Here is a 21,464-nt window from a genome sequence, read left to right as displayed (position 1 = left end):
GTCTCGAACTCACAACAATCCTCCTGCCTCAGCCTCCCAAGTGCTGGGATTACAGGCATGCGCCCACCACACCTGGCTTTTAATTCAGTGATTATATTTTCAAAGTAGTCAGCAAGTGCTGTAATAAATTTGAGAGACCACTGTTAGCAAAACCAAAGTGTTCTGAAGCTCTTTTATACACATTATTTCTAGGAAGCTTATTTTAAGAAGTTATTTGAAAAATATACTCAAAGTTACAATGTAATGAGTGAAATTCCCTTGTAATGTCTAATTTTAAGCGGTTATCTTACAATAACATTGGGAAAAAGCACAGTTCATTCATTTACCAAACACGGAAATGAGTGCTGCTACATGCCACATACTGTGCTGGGCCCCAGGGAGACAGAGTGAGGAAGATGCACTCACTGCTTATGAACTGCTGCAAATACTACAAAGCTACCAGGCTTAAACTACAGGTAGTAAATACTATTAGAAAGTCATGGTGCTATGGGAACACACACAGAGGATTAGGGGGTTAGAGCGGTCTCTCCACAGGAGATAGGCTGAGAAGGAGAAGGAAAGGAGGAGCTCAACAGATAATCACACCTATGTGTGAAGGCCAGGAAATAAGAAAGGATAATAAATTTAGAAAACTGAAAGTTCAGGATGAGCGGGAAAGAGTGTTACCGGGGTGGGGGTAGGCAAGAGAGGAAGAACCTAGAAACGTAGGAAATGCAGACCACAAAGGATTTTACATCCCAGGATAGGAAAATGAGATTTATCCTGAATACACAGAAAGGTGCTGCCGGACTTTAAGACAGGAAGTGACATGATTAGATTTGAACATCTGAAAATCTTGCTGACCACAGCAGGAAAAATAGTAAGACCGTAGTCAAATTAGGGAGTTCCAGCTGTAGCTCAGGTGAGCAATGCTGGTAGCCTGAACTACAGTGACTGAAGCAAAGTGGACTAATTTCAGATATTTAAGAGGTGGAACTAGTATCGCTGATTTAGACGTGTGCAGAGCAGGAGTTCAGGGTATCACTCAGAATTCTGCTGGAGCAACTGGGTTAATGATATCACCACTCACAGAAATGGGAAGTGCAGGGTGAAATACATTAATGGGCTCTGGGAGAACATATGGGGTCTGATGTACCTATAGAAATGTTTGGTAGAGTTGGAACACAGATTATTTCAAAAAGGGCAGCATTAGATGTCTCATAAAAATAATTACCTCTTTTCTATTGGTCTCTGTCACAGAAACAGATACCCTAACCTGTATGGAGAGGGGAATTTTCACTTTAAATAGTAGTAGGGCTGGGGATATAGCTCAATGGTGCAAGTGCCTGCCTGGCAAGCGAGAGGTCATGAGTTCGATTCCCAGTACAAAAAAAAACAAATAGTAGTAGGGTATGGAATGGGATGAGGGAAGAGCAATGTATTAGTCTCTTTAAAACACCACAAATACTCTAAATAAAACAAATAAGAGAAGATATGGTCCTTTAACACAGGAGATAATAAGTTTACATCTGGGCCAATGTCTAAGGCATTATAATTAGTTATTACAATTGCTCAGATCATTCTGCTATTCCTGCAACATAGCTTAAAATAAGGATGAGCCATGCTGATTTTGGTTTGCTAAGGGAAAATGCCCTCAATGCATGAAATCCCTTACTGATGACAGGAGAATCACATAAGGTTCTATTCTATAGTATGTGAGAGAATGAAAAACAAAAGGTGTACTACTCATTTCAGGGAAATGATGGATCTGCCAGCTGCAGCAAGTGCTTTTTGCAAAACTCTCTTATGAAAAATTAACATAGCATGTGCCAGATGTTTCTTTCCTGTTGAATTATACTATAATATGCTTCAGTTACTTTTAGTAATTACACATTTTGTAATCTGCCAGTACCTACAGCTGCCTCTCATCCTGTTAGTTAAAAAAAAAAAACCTTAAAAAAAAATTCAGGGCCTCATGTATGTTCTGTAAGCACTCTACCCCTGAGCTACATCCCCAACTGTATATCAAGTTCTTTTAGCTTCTACACAGGAGTGAGAGTATGTGATAGTTGTATTTCTGTGCCTGACTTGCTTCAATAAACATAGTGACCTCTTGTTCCATCCGTGTTGCCAGAAATAACAGGATTTCATGACTGCATAATATTCCATTATATGGAAGGATACATGGCTACATAAAATTATATATATTATATATATATATAGTATCAATTGGTATACCCATTGATGGATGGATACATAAAAGTACTCTATTTACACATTGTATCTCCATACATAGGATCTATATATTGTAGATCTATACACACGGTTCTTACTGATGGGTGGATAGCATATGATAGCTATACAGACAGTTTTACATATCCATTCATCCATCAATGGGTACCCAAACTGATTCCATATTTTTGCTACTGTGAATACTGTCACAATAAACATGGGTGTGCAGGTATATCTCTGATACAACGATTTCATTTTCTTGGGATATGTTACCAGTCCTGGGACAGCTGTATAATATGGTAGTTCTACTTTTAATGTTTTGAGAAACTTCCGTACTGTTTTCTACAATGGCTGCATTAATTTACATTCCCTAGGTCACCATCACCTCTTACCAAGACTTTTGAAATAGCCTTCTAAGTTGTTCCTCAGCTTTTCCTCTCTTGTCTCCTCTCTATCAAATGGATAGTTATTTTTTCTTAAAAACAAAAAATCAGATCCAGTGAGTTCTCTTCCAAAAACTATCCAATGGCTTTCTTTCACACCTACAATTCCTTACTTAACCTGCCTAATGTAACCCCATGAGAGGGCTATGTCTGTAGCTCAGTGGTAGAGTACTTTCCTAGCAAGGCCAAGGCTGTGGATTTGATCCCCAGGACTTCAAGAAACAAAAACCCAAAATCAAACAACCCCCTTAACCTACAGAATCAAGTCTGTGTTTGTCGGAGAGATAATTAGTGTATACCAAATATTCCATGTGCTCCGTAGTTTTCCCAGAGTCCTAGGCAGCTACTCTGGGTCCATATTACTACTTCTGGCCAAAAAAGGCTGTTGCCAAGAGCGCATGTTCCTCTTCCAAGCCCCTCTTTCTCCGTTCCAGGGATGTCAGGAAACCACGTGCTCAAGTTGGTGAACTTCTAGCAGCAGGGTCTTCCAGCCAAACTGCCTTCGACACATACTTAGCAAACGTTCAACTCTCCATTATCCTTAAGACTACTGTTTGTTTCCTGTGGGGGCTGGCGCTGTTCAAGGTAATATGCTGCTCACATCTGACCTCATCTTACACCACGACTGCCTTTATGTTGCATACTATTTCTTTTACTTCAAACATATCAAGTGTAATATTATCTTAGGGCTCTTCCAACAAGCTGTTCTTTCTGCTTTGTGTGCTTTCTCCTGATCTTTATTTTTGTTTTTTTTTTGTTTTTCTTCTGGTACCAGGAATCGAACTCATGACCTTGCACTTGCCAGGCAGGTGCTGTGCCGCTGAGCTAAATCCCCAGCCCCTCTCCTGATCTTTAAATGACAGGATCCTTTGAATCATTGTATCTCAGTTTAAAATTCATTTGTTCAAAAATCTTTCTTGTCCACCCACTGTCAGGCATCCAAGCATTCATTATGGCGCTGACATATTTTAAGTTGTTGGCATAGTACTGTATGGTTTTAAACATGTATATACTTGAGGCTTTCTGTTTCCCTGTGAATAATGTAACTTAAAAACAATTGGGACTTGGGTGTTTGCTGAACCTCCACTACTTCAAAAATAATGCCTGCTCAATAAACGTGATGAGGGGATGACGTGAGGGTAGGCCTTTGTGAGAGGGCTGCTAAATGTTTCCGGTGTGTGGAGGCAGCTGTTCAGTGCGGCTACAGCACGAAGAACTGAAGTACCAGAGGGCGAGAGGCAGACTGTGGACAAGTAAGGTGGAGAAAACATTGTGAAAAACCTGTGAGCAACAACAGAGCAGAAATCAGGCAGAAGGAGGACTAAGATTTTACTTGCTTTTTAGGAAAATGATTCTGACAGCAATATAAAAGACGGGAGAGAAGAGGAAAACCTGGTGACAGAGAAATCAGAGTGAAGGGGTCACTTTAAAAGCCATGGTGAGGGACATAACTGACCACAGGGACAGGTACGGGGTTGCATGTTAACACACACGCAAGTGTTTCGTAGGACAGATTCCTGTCAGGAACTACAAGAGGATTTCAAGAGTCTAGGCTTCACTAGATTCTGCCATATCACTTCATAAAAAGGATTTTCCAGTTTGCATTCCCACTGAGACCGTGACATTCCCGCATCCTCAAGTCCTTGCAGATCCCGGAGGCTAACCATCTTTTACATACTTGCCAATGTGCTTGGTAAAATCACTGTTTAGCTTTGCATCTCTTCAGGAACATCGAGGCTGAACTTGCTCTGCTATGGCCAAAGGAGTTCTCCATCTTAGCTTGTGTGAGCTGCTGGTTCGTGCAGTTTGTCCATCATTCTACTGCTTTTTCTTAAATTGTGGAACTTGCTGAATTCTGTACATTCATCTTTTGTTTTATTCTTCTAGTATGCTACTTGTTCATTACCTTTGTTTAATATCTTTACACAGAATTTTCTTTTTTTATTTTTAGGATTAAATATATTTCTCTTTTGGCTTCTGAGTTTTGTTTTGATTAGAAAGACTTCTTTATGCCAAGAGAATAAAAATAATCTTATTTCTCTAATACTTTTTATATTTAGTACTTTGATCCATCTGGCATTCATTATATAGAGAATAAGGAATATTCTAAATGATTTTCTAAAATCATCTCTTCATCATTGATTTTAAATGCCACCACTACCATGAACAAAATTATGTATTTTGATATCTGGTAGGGAAAAATTTCAAGTGACTTTTTTTCATAATGATTTTTAAAAATTTAACCTATGAAAAAGAACAACAGTGATCTTGCATACCAGTGAGATTAGTAGATATTATTTATAGCAATTAAACATTAATAGGGTAACTATTAAAACTGCTTCCTTGTAGAAATACACATTTCAGGATCAAAGAGTAAGAGGGAGTAATTACATAAAGTAATAACATTTTACATATTAAACCTCCAACTGAAAGAAGATACCATAGGGGAAAAGAAATACCTAAAAACCTTCTGAACCTAATTTTGAAATTATTTTCCATAAAAATTATTTTAATTATTTCTCTTTCTATTTAATTATCATAAAAATCACAGGTATCTGGTAATCATATTTAACTGCTCATTGCCAGAAGGAATAGAGGTTTCCAAAAGCACCAAAACCAGACCACTAAGGACTCCAGCATCCTAAGGATTTGGTGGTTACACTATACTTACATTTGATTGTTTCAATTACAGCTAATCTATAGGAATTTAAGTTTATGAAGTAAAAAGGACAAAGGTAAACAACCAAGCATCTTATTGCATGAGTCCAACCCAAGAGACCAAACAATCCCAGCATTTACAAAAGGGCACATTTTCAAGGGACATCTTTGACACTTTATAAGGCACAATAAAGTGGCACACTGGGTGGAAGGGTGCCGGGAACGCATGTAAAAAGGCTCAGTTTTGAAAGCTGTTAATAAATACTTTTGATATAAACGACAGAATGTATAATTCATGATATATACAGTCAAATGCATCAAGTGAACGATTTGCTTCATTAATGTTTTACTCTGTTTGTTTTGCAGTTATTAATAAAAGATCTAATTGGTTGAAAACTTGGTTGTGCCACTGATTCATGTTAAAACAAAACTACTGGTGAGGAGAGTGAAAGAATCCTTCCCTAAAGATCTGTAAGTGCATCTAGTAGTCACTCCAGTGCACTATTGCTACAACACTGCATACACCACACTGCTAATGCCCAGGACGGACATGGCTGCAACACATCCAGGATAGATCATCACTTTTATATTTTTTCCCTGGGACAAGTTTTTCTATGTCAAAATTATAAATTTATTATGAGAGTCATGTAATTCTGTGACTAATACCTAAGGTGAGTGAAAATAATTTAGATATATTTTATTCATTTCATATACTTTTTAAAAATATTATTTGTCTCTTATGAGGAAAAAGATGATTCATACACATAAATCTTGCCTAAAGCCTAGCACTTTGTAGAACTAGTACTCTTCTCATGCAATTAAAGGTGAAATATGCTCACAAGCTTCTTCCCCACATCCCTGCATTATATCACGGTTCATCTTGAACGCCACAGTTTCTCAGCACTCACAAAGGCTACTCCCTCCCTAAGTCCCTGCTCACTGTCTGCCTCCTAAATATTTCGTGTGCTGGGCACAGAGTCAGTACTTTAGTTATCATATAAATAAAGCTTTCTCACAACATGCGGGATTAACAGGTAGGTACACAGGGTTGGAGCTGGGTGGGATTCACACTCAGGATTGACGGGTGCCTCAGTTTTCTTCTCTGCAGTGCTATGCTGCCTCTCTTTATATGCTTGAGTGTCAGACTGCTTCACATCATTAACAGGCATATAATCCTTTCCTGGAAGGAATAATCCTAATTCAAGAGTCTCATAAAATACCATTTACTTTATTAGAATACAATGCTTTGTTCCATTTCTATATTTTATAAAATTATCATGTAATCAAAAAATATTGCCGGGTGTGGTGCTGCATGCCTGTAATCCCAGCACTTGGAAGGCTGAGGCAGGAGGATTGTCGCCATGAGTTCGAGGCAAGCCTGGGCTACATAGTAAGTTCAAGGCCAGCCTGAATTACATAGCATACCAAGGCCCTATCTCAAAAAACAAAAGAAAAAAAGAGAAATATTTAAGCATAATTATTCCTTTTTCAAAATATGTTTTAAAAAAGAAGACTGTATCTAGAAACTTACAAGCATGTGAGAAATATAATCTATTTTATTTTTGATAACCAATTTACCTTTAAGTACAGGTTGAACACCTCTAACTCAAATGTGAAATCCAAAATATTCTAAAATCTGAAACTTTTTGAACATCCACATGACGCCACCACTGATTTCACAGGATGGGTTGCAATCAAAATGTAGCTGGACTACAAATATTGTACACACTTACCATGTATATGGGGTATAGTAAACATAAATGAATTTCATCTCCAGACTTGGGTCCCATCCTCACGATATCTCATTTTATATATTTATATGGAAATTTTTCAAAATTTGAAAAAATCCCCAATTCCAAACACTTATGCTTCCAAGGAGTTTTCATAAGAGCTACTCAATTTCCTTAAGCTGTCAACCTACCCAAAATGTCACAGTACATGGGCCTTTTTGAATAAAAGCAGGGAGCTGGAGGTATAGCTCAGTGGTAGAGTATGTTGCTTTTTTTTTTTTTGGTTTTTCTCTGGTACTGGGAACCGAACTCACGACCTTGTGCTTGCCAGGCAGGCACTTTTGCCACTGAGCTAAATCCCCAGCCAGTGGTAGAGTATGAACTCAGCATGTACAAGGCCTGGGTTCACTTCAAAGGCCCCCCCAAAACAATACAAAGAAGACCTACAACGCGTACTAATCCATGGGACAAAGACTAAATGACCATAAAACAGGAATAGTAGTGGTCATAAAATTCTAATTCTTTTCCTCTTGTCTTTAATCAGAGCTTCAAAGGAGAATTCTTTCCCTGTGTAATTATTTGTGGATTTATTAAGAACTGTGTTCTCTGAAAGAAGATGAGAGAAGAAAAAGGAACACAATAATTAATATCTATCTGGGCTTAAAAGAGTAAGATTACAAAAAAAATGGAAAAGTTGAAATATTTCAAGACATCCAAGGACTGGCAATTCAGGGATAGTAATTAAATTAAAAACACAATGAACAAACCTGGATAAGACTGTTTCTAGTTTTACTAATAACATGTAATATTTAGATGATGCTTTATAGTCTATGAGATGACCAGATATTTTGCTATTTATACTATTTCATAAATAACCCTAGCAAGCTAATGTACCTTTTATTCGCATAGTTAATAAAATTAAGGCCTGGATAAATTAAATAGGGCAGAGTGTGGATTTGAATCTAATGCTCTAGTTTTTTATACACTGCACTTGACTTCTATAGTAAAAGCTTAAATCAGTTACTCATATGTAGGAAAAAAACTTAGAACTTTAAAACTGGTATTTTAATAGGTTAATATTTAACTGTTGATAAGTATGAATTTAACTTATGATTTTTAATAGCTAACAGGCTGTCAAGTTATGCATAAAATATGAAAAATATTTTGGAAAGACAAACAGTTCTCTAGGATTCTACGTAAATTGGAAATGAAGTGAACATTGTGCTTGTTACTTGTGCTACACGGATGGTTTGAAAAGCTTGCATTAATTCTTAACCATTAATTCATAAGCTTTGAGAACAATGTATTCTTTAGCAATGATAAATTGTCAAATTTAATAAGTTTAGACTCATAGAAATAGTAAAAAAAAAAAAAAAAAAGAAAAGAAATAGTAAAAGAAAATACTTTAAAAGTAAAAAGCAATTTGCATTAATTCTTAACCATTAATTCATAAGCTTTGAGAACAATGTATTCTTTAGCAATGATAAATTGTCAAATTTAATAAGTTTAGACTCATAGAAATAGTAAAAAAAAAAAAAAAAAAAAAAAGAAATAGTAAAAGAAAATACTTTAAAAGTAAAAAGCAATTTGCCTCCAGCACTTAGGAGGCTGAGAAGGAGGATCATTGCAATTTCAAGCCCAGCCTGGGCTACAAAGTGAGCTCAATGCCAGCCTGAACTGCATCGTGAGACCCTGTTTCAAAAAGACCAAAAAAGGGGCTGGGGATTTAGCTCAGCGGCACAGTGCCTGTCTGGCAAGCGCAAGATTGTGAGTTTGATACCCGGTAGCAGGAAAAAACCAAAAAAAAAAAAGACCAAAAAAATTAATTTGTCTAAAACTTAGTATCAAGGTGAACTTTAATTAGTATAGTTAGTATAATCTCAGGCCCCAGGGCTGGGGATATAGTTCAGTGGCACAGCATCTGCCTGGAAAGCATAAGGCTGTGAGTTCAATTCCTGGTACCAAAAGATAAATAAATAAATAATTTGAGTCCCCAGCTAAGAATGTAGTGTGTCTTGCAGCACAGATATGTTCTTTACTTTTGTACTGATATAATAGACTCTCTAAAAATTGCCTAATATAAGAAAAATAATAATCTTACCTATATTGGATGTCAAATATGGTATTTTCTTGATTTGGAAGGAAATATTCCATTTCCTTTTTCCTTTTATCTACGAGGTAAAAAACAATCACTAAATTACTAAAAACCTGGTAGTTTTACCTTACTTGGGGTTTGGGATGTCATTTAATCCACACTTAGTTTTTAAGTCTTGGCGAAAATGAGGTAGCTTTGAAACAGGAAAAAAAAAAAAAGGTAAGGATGCTAGTTATACTTATTGGATTCAAGTATACACCTGGAGTCAAGACACAAACTGTTATTTTTATGACTCAGGCTTGGCAACACTTTTTTACCTAATGTGAACTTCTGGGCATATCTGATCAGCACTGGTGGAATAACTAAATAAATTTACAAACCAAGATTTCATTTAGGTAGAAATGCTCCTTAGCGGGTTAATTGGTAGTCTTGTTTTGTTTTGCTTTTTTGTCTTTTTGAGACAGGGTTTGACTATGCAGTTCAGGCGGAACTTGAGCTCACTGTGTAGCCCAGGCAGGTCTTGAACTCACAGTGATGCTCCTGCTTCTCCCCAGTGCTGGGATCACAGGTGTGCGCCACCATGCCTGGCACTGGATGGTTTGTTTTAAGTTGCTTATTCCATAGATTATTTCCATTTATTTTTCTGGAAGGGCAGTTAACTACTAAGTGATGCTATGATAGGCATTCTATTATCATGGGAATTTTTTAAAAATAAAGATTGATGGGCCAGGTGTGGTGGTGCATGCCTGTAATTCCAGCACTTGGGAGGCTGAGGCAGGAGGATCCTTCTGAGTTTGAGACCAGTCTGGGCTACTAAGTGACCTCAAGGCCAGCCTGAACTGCATACTGTCTCAGAAAAAAGAAAAGACAAAAAAAACCAAAAAAGGATTCTTGGTATTTAATTGATAATCTAACAAGGAGGCAGTGTAACAAAGCAGAAATGGAATCCAGGGATAAATGAAGAGTCTGCCCTTATATTTAAGCATGGATAGTTTATTTTTGCAGAAGAGTAGATGGAAACTGATGCACTGAAGGATATAAATGCAGACGCAAATTGTGGAATTCTCCTCTGACATTTTCTCCTTCCCCAATGAAACAGGAACTGAGGTCACTGCTTGAAAGTGATGATGGGGGAGGTGCAAAAAATGTGAGGAGCGAGAAGAGGGTATGAGATAATCATCAAAGACAGTAAAACACACAGAACAGTCACCTATGGCATTAAGGGCTCCCTTTGTGAACGTAACTTTTTTTTTTTTTTTTTTGGCAGTGCTAGGGATTAAACCCAGGGTGTTGTGCACGCCAGGTATGTGTTCTGTCACCTCCAGCCCTTTGTAGTCATGAATTTAAAGAGAGAGCACCCAGAAATATTATGTAGTTTTGCTGGCCACCTTGAGTTGAATGTGGGACGGGATAGAGGAGAATGGGTCAGATCTAACCTGGGCTGTCTTCGGATAAGGAAGCAGAGCAAGTGAGACAGAGGAACAGAGTTTGAAAAGCAAGAGGACCGGCAAAGACTATTCCCCCGAGCCTTTTAATAGCTCTGTTCTTTTAAAAATAAACTACTCCCCCCTTTTGCCTTTTCTCTTTGGCACTGATCATTATCATATTACATCTAATTTCTCTTGTTTACTACTGTTTTTTCCATGGGCATATGAGCCCCTTTCTATAAGGGCAGGGATTTCTGCCTGTTTTGTTCGCTACTACTGACTTTAAAAGAAAAGACCGCTCGCTGGATAATGGGCAGAGCACGTTCTCAGCACCTGAAACCTGCCACCGCTGCCTTGCTGTTTAACAAAGCCAGTTTATTACCAAACAACTATTATTTTCTCTTTTTAAAAATTTTTCATTTTTACGAGCACATGTTTGCAGTACAGAATGACCATTCAATGTACGGAATCAGTAACATGTATATAACACATCTCAATTCTTTCTTCCCCCTTCCTCCCACCCCCTTTTATTGTGCCAGCATCAGATTCACTTATTTATAGGTCCTTATAAAGCTAATTACCATACATACAGATTAACAGCCAGACTAACAGGCCAAAAACATAAAACACCTAAGACACTTATACTAATGGCTATTTGTTTAAAGCACGGGGCACTCTGGGCATTATTTTGATCTTTTAAACCATGGTACCCATATTAATTTCTTATTATAATAAGGAGACCTTCAGGTGATGGTGATTCTTTAAAATGTTCTTAAATAGAAAATAATAAAAAATGGAAAAGTATGATAAATGAGACTGGAAACACGTAAGGGCCAGATCAGAAACTCCCTGTAGCCAGTGTCTTCTGGACTGGGTGCTGCAGAGGGGGTGGGGGAGGAGAATGAATTAGCTGGATTTCTTTACCGAAATTAGTTCCTATATAATGAAGAGCATGGCTCAGCGGAAAGGGAAGATGGACCTGGAACTCCGGAAGCCTATCAGGTGACTGCAGTAATCTAGGTAGGAGAGGAGGCTGGCCTGAGGGAAGTAGGGGTCGTGGCTATGAAGACATGGGGGTCTGAGAAATATCAGGGTGGCAGAAGCAGCCAGGCTTGAAGACTGACTTTGGTGGTGAAGGAAAGGCGGTAGAGAGAGGAGCCCAGGGCAGTCTCCCCTCTAATCCTTTTATGCACCGTATCCAGGTGGTTTTTAAGAGCACAGCGACTGGAAACTATGAAGCTACTTTCAGAGTTTCTAAATTTTAGCTAACAACACCACCCCACCAAAAATCCTCTAGAGAACAATTTTCTGTGTTCAAATGAATTAAGCCACGAAGGCACCCTCACAAAGAGCAGGACTGATGAGGCTTTTTGACACAGGACTCATACCAGAAACTCCTTCAAATCAGTTATATCTGGGGTACCTATTCCACTCCCTTGTCCAGCTAGTACTGTATCCCAGAATTTAAGCTGCAAGGTCTCTTTAGTCTCACACTGCTGGCTAGCAAAGTCCTTTAAAGTCACATTTCAGTAAATCTCAAACAAACTATCTTTCAACATTTAAAGAATAATCACATTTAACAAACTGATGTGCTGTAACTGCTGGGAGACTGGTGTTTGCAGGCAGTTTACAGAGGTCTAAGTTATATGATCAAGGTATACTTATTTAGGTTTTAGAAGCGCAAACATGATTAGGTAAGTAATCTTGGCCACACTTTTTTTTTTCCATTTTGCATTTTTGCAACAGGGTCTTGTTATGTAGTTCAGGTTGGCCTTGTAGTCATTATGCAGCCCAGGCTGGCCTTGAACTCGCAAGGATCCTCTTGCCTCAGCCTCCTGAGCGCGTGTGCCCCCACTCTTAGCACATAGCTACACTGTTTTGTGTAGAATTTTTCCTCTGGAAGTACGACCTTAATTATGAGCAGATTTTTACTCAACTTACTGTAATGCCTACATCCCAGAGTATATATTCTTTTGTTATCAACAATCTTCATAATAATGCTTAGAATCAGAAGCATTTTCAAAAGTTTGTAAGAAATAGTTTCATAATAAGATAATGATATAATTATAGGAATCCGAATTTCTTAGTGCAGTGTCTTAAATACTGGGGGGCACATTGTCATAGTTTACAAAATTCAAATGTGTCATAAGCTAACGTTTTACAGAAAGAATCAAAGTTGGAAAGGGAATTTGGCCTAGAAAAGAAGCAGTAACTGAAAAAATTCACTCGCTTTCATTTGTCCACTTAATGCTATGTTCTGGTAGAAACAATCTTTTAGGGCATAGGGATATAGCCGAGAACAAGAGATAAGTCACTTTACTCTCTTGGGGAACACAGAAAAGAAAAACAATGTGAAAACAGTACATACAAAACATAATTACTGATAGGGAATGTTGCAGGGACCAAGATGGGTAACAGCACAGACAGAACTTCCTAAGGTCAAGGCCTTCTTAGCACACTCATCTTGTGTTTCTAGTATTCAGCTAGAAACACAAGCAATCAACTGTCAGTTGTTACTTAGTTTGTCACTTAGTTTTAATCCGTCACTTTGTTATAAAAATGAAAGGGGGATTTCAGGTGTTGCTTTTGTTTTTGGATGTTTCTGTGTAAATTTGCAAACTGAAGTATTAAACACTTTAAAATGCACGGTGCAATTCTGAACTGAGTACAGTGAAGAGATGCAGTCAAGGTGCTAACAGTCTTGCTGAATACTTTAAAAGGGGGACTAACACCCCAAATCAGAGAATACTGAGATATTTTCAGATAAACTTACTAATACAATAAAGCAAGTATACATAGTATTAATGAAAGTAGACACTGCATTATTCTCTAATCTTTTAGAATCTATCTGTATAATTTGAATTATCTGCATGTTATTTGCAACACAAAAATAAAGTCAAACCAAACTATTTTATTCTTTTTTTTTCCCCCTGAGAATCATGGACAAATCAGATGTAATATGAATCACAAACGGGTGTGTCTGGTTTTTTTCTTAAACTTAACACAAAATATCTACCAAGTGACAAACGCTTTCTCTGTGTGGGCTTCGAGTTTTTAACCATTAAAGCATACTTACAGATAAAAAAGCTACTATGCTAGAAAGTAGAATGTTAAATCTCTTTAAAAAATTTCTTTAAAAAGAACTTGACTAATAACTGTTTGCAGTACACAATGATTCTGTTCCTCATGAGGCGTTATTACATGTACATAACCCATCTTACTCCTTTCTACATCCCTTCTGTTAGGGTTTGTGTCTAGATGCCCCCCACAGGCTCATCCTATCACAGAGCCTTTTTGGAGGTGGCTGAGTCTACAGCGTGTGATTGATTCGTAGTGCAATGCTGGCATAAAGGTGAGTGAGTGCTGGATCAGTCCACTGACTGGACTGGCACCACCCTAATCCCAGTAGACTGGATACAATACAAGGGACAGAAAGGGGCGTGGCTCTCTTGCTTATTGCTTTTGCTGTCTTCTGCCCGCCATGAGTTGCTCTCCTCTGTGAAGCCACCCCACCTTGGAGACAGCTGATTACGGATTCAAACCTCTACGCACTGTGAGCTGAATAAACTTTTCCTCCCTTAGCTTTGGGCATTGGGTATTTTGTCCCAGAAATGAGAAAAGTACCTAAGACACCTTCCTTCCCCCTCCCTCCCTCCTCTGGTTCCCTTACCCCATTTTTCATTCTTGTTGATATTATTTGTCTTAGCTCATGTTATGGTATATAGTGCTTACATTAATTAAGGTTATTAGGTTTCTATATATGGTATATCTTTGTTTTTCTTATTTCCCCTTCCCTTCTTCCTCATGCTCTTCCTCTTGTTCCCTTGGAACACTTCCTTACTGCAAGAAATCCATCTCCTTATCCCTTTCTATCTACCTTTATCATTTTTGGGGCTCGTATTTGTCTCACTCAAATGAGAGATACCACATGGTATTTAAGCTTGTATGTCTGATTTTACACAACATTATATTTTTCTGGTACATCCATTTTCCTACAAATGTGTCAAATGTGTCCTTCTTTGTAGCCAATTAGTATTCCACTATATATAAATACTACATTTTCTTTATCCAATCGTCTGCTGATCAGTATATGGGCTGCTTCCAGAATTTAGCTGTTACAAATTGGGCTGCTATAAGCACTGGTATGCATGTATTGCTGCAGGATGATGATTTAAAGTCTTTGGGGAAGATACTTAGCAAGGGAGATGATATCTGGGTTCTATGGAATTTCTAATTTCAATTCCTTGAGAAATCTCCACTGATTTGCATACTGGTTGTACTAGTTTGCATTCCTACCAATAGTGGAGAAGGGTTCCTTTTTCACTACAGTCATACCAGCATGTGTTTTTTTGTTTGTTTGTTTTTTTTTCTCCGGTACCGGGAACCGAACTCACGACCTTGCGCTTGCCAGGCAGGTGCTTTTGCCGCTGAGCTAAATCCCCAGGCCCCAGCATGTGTTATTGTTTGATTTCCTAATGGTGCCAATCTTTTCAGAGTAAGATGGAATCTCAGTGCTATTTTAATCTGCATTACTCTAATGGCTAGAGATGTTAAAACATTTTTTTTTTTTTTTATATATTTGTTGACAGTTGTATTTCTTCGTCTGTTAAGTGTCCATTTCTCTTGCCCACTTCTTGACTGGGGTCTTTAATTTTAGGTGTTTTAATTTTTTTGAGTTCTTTGACTATTTTAAGTATTAGTTTTCTGTTTGAGGAGTAGCTGGCAATATTTTTTTTCCCCTTCTGTAGGTTATTTCTTTACTGACTGATTCTTTTGTTGTACAGAAGCTTTGTAGTCTGATATAATCCTGTTTGTGGATTCTTGCTATTTCTTATGCAACTGAGGTTTTGTTTAGAAAATAAACCATCGTAGTTGTAGTGTGCATAGAGGATAGACAAAGGGGGAAAATGCAATTGCGAGGACTATCATACAGAAGAACTGTATGATTGAATCTATTGCTGCTATAACCACAAGTAATTCTTTCAGCAAAACATAGGGACAGAGTCCAAATCACTTAAATAATAGAAGTAGTAAATACTTGCACAGGACATACAAAGCTGAAAATAACTCAAGGGAGGCAACATCCTATTAAAAATCTCCATATAAAATACAAACTTGTCTCAGCTATTTGGGCAAACATTCTGGATGTTTCTAGGGGTGTGTTTATGGATGAGATTTACATTTGGTATTTGAGTAAGGCAGCCTGTCCTCTTTCATGTGGATGGGTCTTATCTACTCATTTGAAGGCCTGGGTAGAACAAAAGCTTGACCTCCCCTGAACAAAACACAATACCCAACACTTGCGATGCAAGAGAGGTTTATTCTGGCTTACACTTTCAGAAGTTTCAGCCATGGTTGGCAGGCTCACAAAGACGTGGCCTGGGGGAGGAACGCTGTTCCATCGTTAGTGACCAGGAAGTAGACAGCAAAGGGAGGATTCAGGGAGGGAGGGCTACCCTTCCAGGTCGGCCCCCAGTGAGCTGCCGCTTCTCACCAGCCTCTACCTCCTAACAGCACATTCAGCTGTGGTGCCCCATGATCCAGTCACCTTTTACAAGCCTCACATTGAAGCACATGAGAATTTTGGTGGGGGCGTCATTCTCAATTTAAGCCAAACACAGTGTGAACCCATATTGGTAAACCTTGACTAATCAAAATGCATTTCTTCCACTGTAATCCAGCACCATTAGGATCTACACACACACACACACACACACACACACACACACACACACATTTATGTTTATACAAAGTTGGCAAAACTAATATTTTGTATTCCGCCTCCTCATAGGACATGTTTTATACCTTATTTTGTACAGCAAAACCGACTTCAGTCTAGCTATAGGTTCAGAAGCAATAAAAATTGCTTATCTTTTGCAAGACAACTTGCATATCCTATTACAGATTTTTCCAACAAGGAAGACTTGCCTTCCCAGATAGGGTACAAGGACTATTTCTACTGGCAAAGAAGGCACAGTAGAATTTAGAAGTCCATAGCACAGGCTCCCCTGGAACTCATTTACATGTCCACATCCCATTTCCAAGGAAAGAGAGACCCTGCAAGCTTCAGAGTTTTGGTTTGTGTTGAGCATAATTCAGCCACCTCCAGGATTAGACATCTCAGCTTTACAGCCAGAGGGGATACAGGTTTCTCTTAGAGTAAATGTAGTAGCTTTCAGTTCCATAACCTGTATTTTCAGCTCTGAATTTAAAACTCTAGGCTCTTTATTTTCATTCTCAAGGTTGTCCAGTATAAAGTCCCATTATACTCTTTATTTAGTAAAGTGTTCTCTGTCACTAACTGCCAGTTTGACTAAAACTTTATCATCTATAGGTACTTGGTTACATGTGACAATTTAAATAAATCTTTTGCCATACATTACCAGTGTCTCCTTTACCACTGGCTTGTAGATCTAATCAAAGCAGAACACCAATTAAAGCGAACCCAGAACCAATTAGAGAACTTATCCATTAGGTTATATTCCTTTGGAACTAATTCTGATTCCAATTTCTGTATATGTCAGCATTTATTTATTAAAGAAGACAGAGGTACTCTTAAGTGACAAAGGATATGGGATTTATTTTGGGAATTTGACACTATGGAATTAGACACTACTACAAGAGCTGATGGAAGAGTCAGCCTAGATCAGGCAGGGAATGGGATGTTGTTCCAACCTAGCTAAGCTGATATAGTTCAGAGCCACCACAATTGTGTTTGTCCCCATAATATAATTTATACTGCTAGGTACTTCACAATTTTCCATAAGGAAGTATAAAGTCATGAAAGATAGACTTACTTAGACATCAGCCAAAAGACTGCATTTTTGATAACTGCTATTTGCTAAGTACACGTTATTTGTCAAACCCTTTACATTCCATTTAGTCATCATAAAATATTATGAAATAAATATTATTATACCCCATGTCAGACAGGATTCTCCAGAGAAACGGAACTGAAAGGGTCAGGGGGAGGGGTGTAGTCAAATCCAGAGACAGTCAGGCTGGAGACCTGATCAGAAAGAGCTGAGACTGCAGTGGAGGTCCAAAGGATGTCTGCTGTGGAATTCTTTGACTATGCATTATTTTGGACTTTTTACATATATAATCATGCTGTCTGTTAAGGAGGACTGATTTCTTTCTTCCTTTATCAATCTTTTGATTCTTTTTTCTTGCCATACAGTATTGACTAGAACTTCCAGGACAAAGAGCAGATCTTAAAAGGAATATTATCAGTATTTTTTGTCACTAAGAATCATGTTTGCTGTACAATAGATAACCTTATAAACTTAAAAAAGAGTGAATTCCTAGTTTGCCAAGATTTTAAGAAAAAGTCTGTGAGTGGTTATTACATTTTATCAAATGCCTTTTTTATCTATTAAAATCATATGATTTTTCTCTTTTAATAACAATATGGTAAATTATATCAGCTGATTTTCTAATCTTATACCAACTTTGCATTCCTCAGATAGACCCAAACTGGTAATGATGCTTTTGCTAATTCTTCTAATACTTTTAGTAGCTTAAAAAGTTATCTAACATTTAGCTTTGCATATTAATGGTTAAGAGTTCTCCAATTAATTGCAAGCACAAATCTTTTTCAATCTAAATAAACTGCAATTCACCATTCAGCATGTGCACCCAGAAATTCCTCTTGTCATGGTGCCAAGGTAAAAGGTTCACTCTCAGATCTCATATGAATCAAGTAGCAGATTTTTACAGAACATAATAGTTAAGAACATACTGTCTTTGCACAACTGAATTTGAGTACGTTCTTGAGCTCTCTTGGTTTCTGTTTCCCTAGCTATAAAGCATGACTCATGTTACATACTTGGTAGGGGTACTGTGAAGATTAAGTACACGTAAGCTGCTTAGAACAAAGTACAAGGTCCACATTCAGTAAATATCACCTATCACTGCTAATTTCCTTTTTGATAAAGTATTTTCAGAAAGAATTTTTTAGACTCCTATTTCTCTGAATACTCTTTGCTGTTCTCTCAGTAGAATCTTGAAGGTTAAATTCTGGCACTTGGTCCTCAGACAGCTTCATTTCTCTATCTATATTCTTTTTCAACATATTCTCATTCTATGCCTGTAAAAATCATGGTACACCAACGATTCCCACCTTCATAGCTCCTGGTGCAATCTGTTCCCGAATGCTAAAAGTACACACCCAACTGACTAGTTATTAGACTGACTTAAACACCTTCTGGGGCAGTTCACACTTAACATGACCCAAAGCAAACTTTTTTTTGGGTTACCTCCAACCTTTTCAAACCTAGTCCTAAGCACCATTATTTTATAGTTGGGCCCTTACAGCACCTTTGTATCTTTACAACCTATGTATTTTTAAAATGTACTTTATTTTTGGGCAATTTTAGGTTAAGTCTATTCTTCATACAGCAGTCCAAGTCATCTGTTGATTACTTAAGAGATCACTTCATTTTGCTCAGAGCCTTGCAATTTGAAGTTCTAGGGCATCCCATTTCATTCAGCACAAAATCTCAAATGTGTCCTAAGGAAGGTTGGAAAATGCTTTTCTTAAGGGGTCAGAAAGCAAACATTTTAGGCTTTGTAGGTTAAATGGACTCTGTAACTACCGAATTCTACATAGGTTCTATCTATATGTAGTAAGATTATAAACTATCATGTGCAACAAAAGTCACAGAATTTGCATAATATACATGAAATTTACAAAAATATACAACACTCACTCTGATTTACAGTGCTTAATATTTTCATAGTAGCCCAAAATATGTTTGCTGGATAAAAAGGCTAAATACAAGGTACAGATTTACACATTTTTACAAAAAAATTATGGCAAGAACATAAACTACAGGTTTAAATAATTTACTCTCTAAAACATGTCAATGATTAATAAGAGACTTACTTGAGATTGCTGATTCTAATTTCTGCACTTTCAGTGAGTTTCTTTGTTTCTTCTTTCCATTTATTGGCCGCCTTCTGTTGAGTTGCTAAGAGATGCCTCAGTTCAATAGTGGAATTTCGATTACTGTCTTCCATCTCTCTTAACTGAACTTCAAACCCATGCTCCTTTATTGAAAATTCATGCTCCATTGTACTGATCTAAAGAATAAAATTCACACACTGTTTTCCCTATTATGTAAGAGCTGTAGTGATCAATGTAGTATGCAAGAGATTATTCATTGCATTGTCTGAGTTTTAGAAACTTTTTTCTGAGAAATTTATGTAAGAAATTAACTTTTAAAATGTGTCTTTATCACAAATAAAGACATCCTATATTATAATATAAATGAGTTGATTTAAACTTAAGACGGACCTTACTTTTTTGCAACCCTTTCCCCAACACCTTAAAATGCCAGTAGTTAAAAAGAATACAACCTAAAACTGTTTATTTAATTTTATTTTCCTGCCAGAATCTACAAAAAATGTTCATGTTCTTAGTAAATTGTTTTTGATTTATATACTAATTTTCAGATTATTTTCCAAAGTTATTTTTAAAGTAAAAATGAAAATTATATACAAGAATTTCTTTACCACTTTCAGTTGTAGTATTAATAAACAGTGTATTTTTTTTCCAGAAAAACAAAACAAAACAAAACAAAAACACATGGGAATCTCACATGGGAATATCTTCATTATGTTTCTGGGAATTTATATTATTGTACTAACAACACCGTCATGTAGAATGAAAGTACAGCTGAGAAGCTCCCTCAATTGGGGTTTAGGGAGAGATTTAAATTCTAATTCGTTAAGGTATCTTGTTTATATAAAGAATTACCTTTCCTCATTAACACCTAAAATGGAACTCCTATGTCCCAGCACCTGAGAAAACAGTCAGTGGAATTACTTTCTGTGTTCTGTGGTTAAGAAGAAAACCTTGGTGGGTCTTAGGCATTTGTTATATTTATTAAAATCATATCCCCTTAATTCTTTTAAAAGTTATCAAAATAGTTTTAAATATTTTATATGATAATCTGTTAATTTTCCACTTGCAACAACTTCTATTTTTATTTTGTTATGTTCTTAATCAGTTCAACATTCACCTACATTTCCTACCAATATTTTACAGTATCATGAAGTTTTAAATTGTTAATCCACACATTTTATAAATTTTATGAGATGAAGCTATAATATTTCCTCCCTACTGTAACTGACTTGTTTAAGTTTTAGAAATGTTTTGGTATGGGAACTTTCAGGCACACACAAAATATGCGGTAATGAATTCCTATTTGCCCATTACCCAACTTTCATACTCACAGCTATCAAACTCACAGCCTCCTTTGCTTTCCCTACGTTCCTGTCTACTCTGCCTTCCTAAAATGTATCTTTGACTTACAATGTCAGTTTTAAGGGCACAGTTCAGTTTTACCCACACACTGACACAACACGGTCACCTCAGATTCCGATATCCCAGGAGGCTGTCCTGTGCCGTTTATCAGTGTTTGCCCATCTCAGAGGTCACCACTACTCTCAATCACCCTTACAGGTAACTGGACCTATCCTTCACTTTGAGATATGCAAACATTAGAACATACGCTTTTCAATTTCCGGCTTCTCTGACAGCATACCTGCAAAATCCACCCACTATTGCTTATCAACATAGTTCATTACTTGTCATTGCTGCATCTAGTCCATTGCATGAATACACCACAATTTGACTAGATAACCTCATGCTGATATTTGAGTTGTCTCAGTGTTTTGATTTGATTAAAATTTTTATGAACATTCATATACATGTTTTGATGAACACTGCACTCACACGTGTGTACAGAGAGGATATTTGACATAGGAAATATGTGTGTCTATTCTTAAAAGACACTGCTAAATGATGGTTGATCCTTTTGCATTTCCACCAGTACTGTATTAAAGTTCCCATTACTGTATATACATATTAATACTCGATATTGTCAGTTTTTAA

General features: G+C 37.2%; 1 protein-coding gene across 4 annotated transcripts in view; it reads right to left on the bottom strand.

Moving 5' to 3' along the window:
* The window catches only part of Sclt1 (sodium channel and clathrin linker 1), a 170,375-nt gene that overhangs the window by 18,745 nt on the left and 130,166 nt on the right, over positions 1–21,464 (bottom strand). For all 4 annotated transcript variants that reach the window (XM_005386718.2, XM_013515272.1, XM_013515273.1 and 1 more), the window contains one exon: positions 19,452–19,648. In XM_005386718.2, the coding sequence (XP_005386775.1) occupies positions 19,452–19,648 (197 nt within the window). The remainder of the gene's footprint in view (positions 1–19,451; positions 19,649–21,464) is intronic.

Source organism: Chinchilla lanigera, unplaced genomic scaffold, assembly GCF_000276665.1.
Source record: "Chinchilla lanigera isolate Chin_1 unplaced genomic scaffold, ChiLan1.0 scaffold00027, whole genome shotgun sequence".
NCBI lineage: Eukaryota > Metazoa > Chordata > Mammalia > Rodentia > Chinchillidae > Chinchilla > Chinchilla lanigera.
The sequence above is the reverse complement of the archived record's forward strand: the minus strand, read 5'-3'. Positions and strand labels throughout refer to the sequence as shown.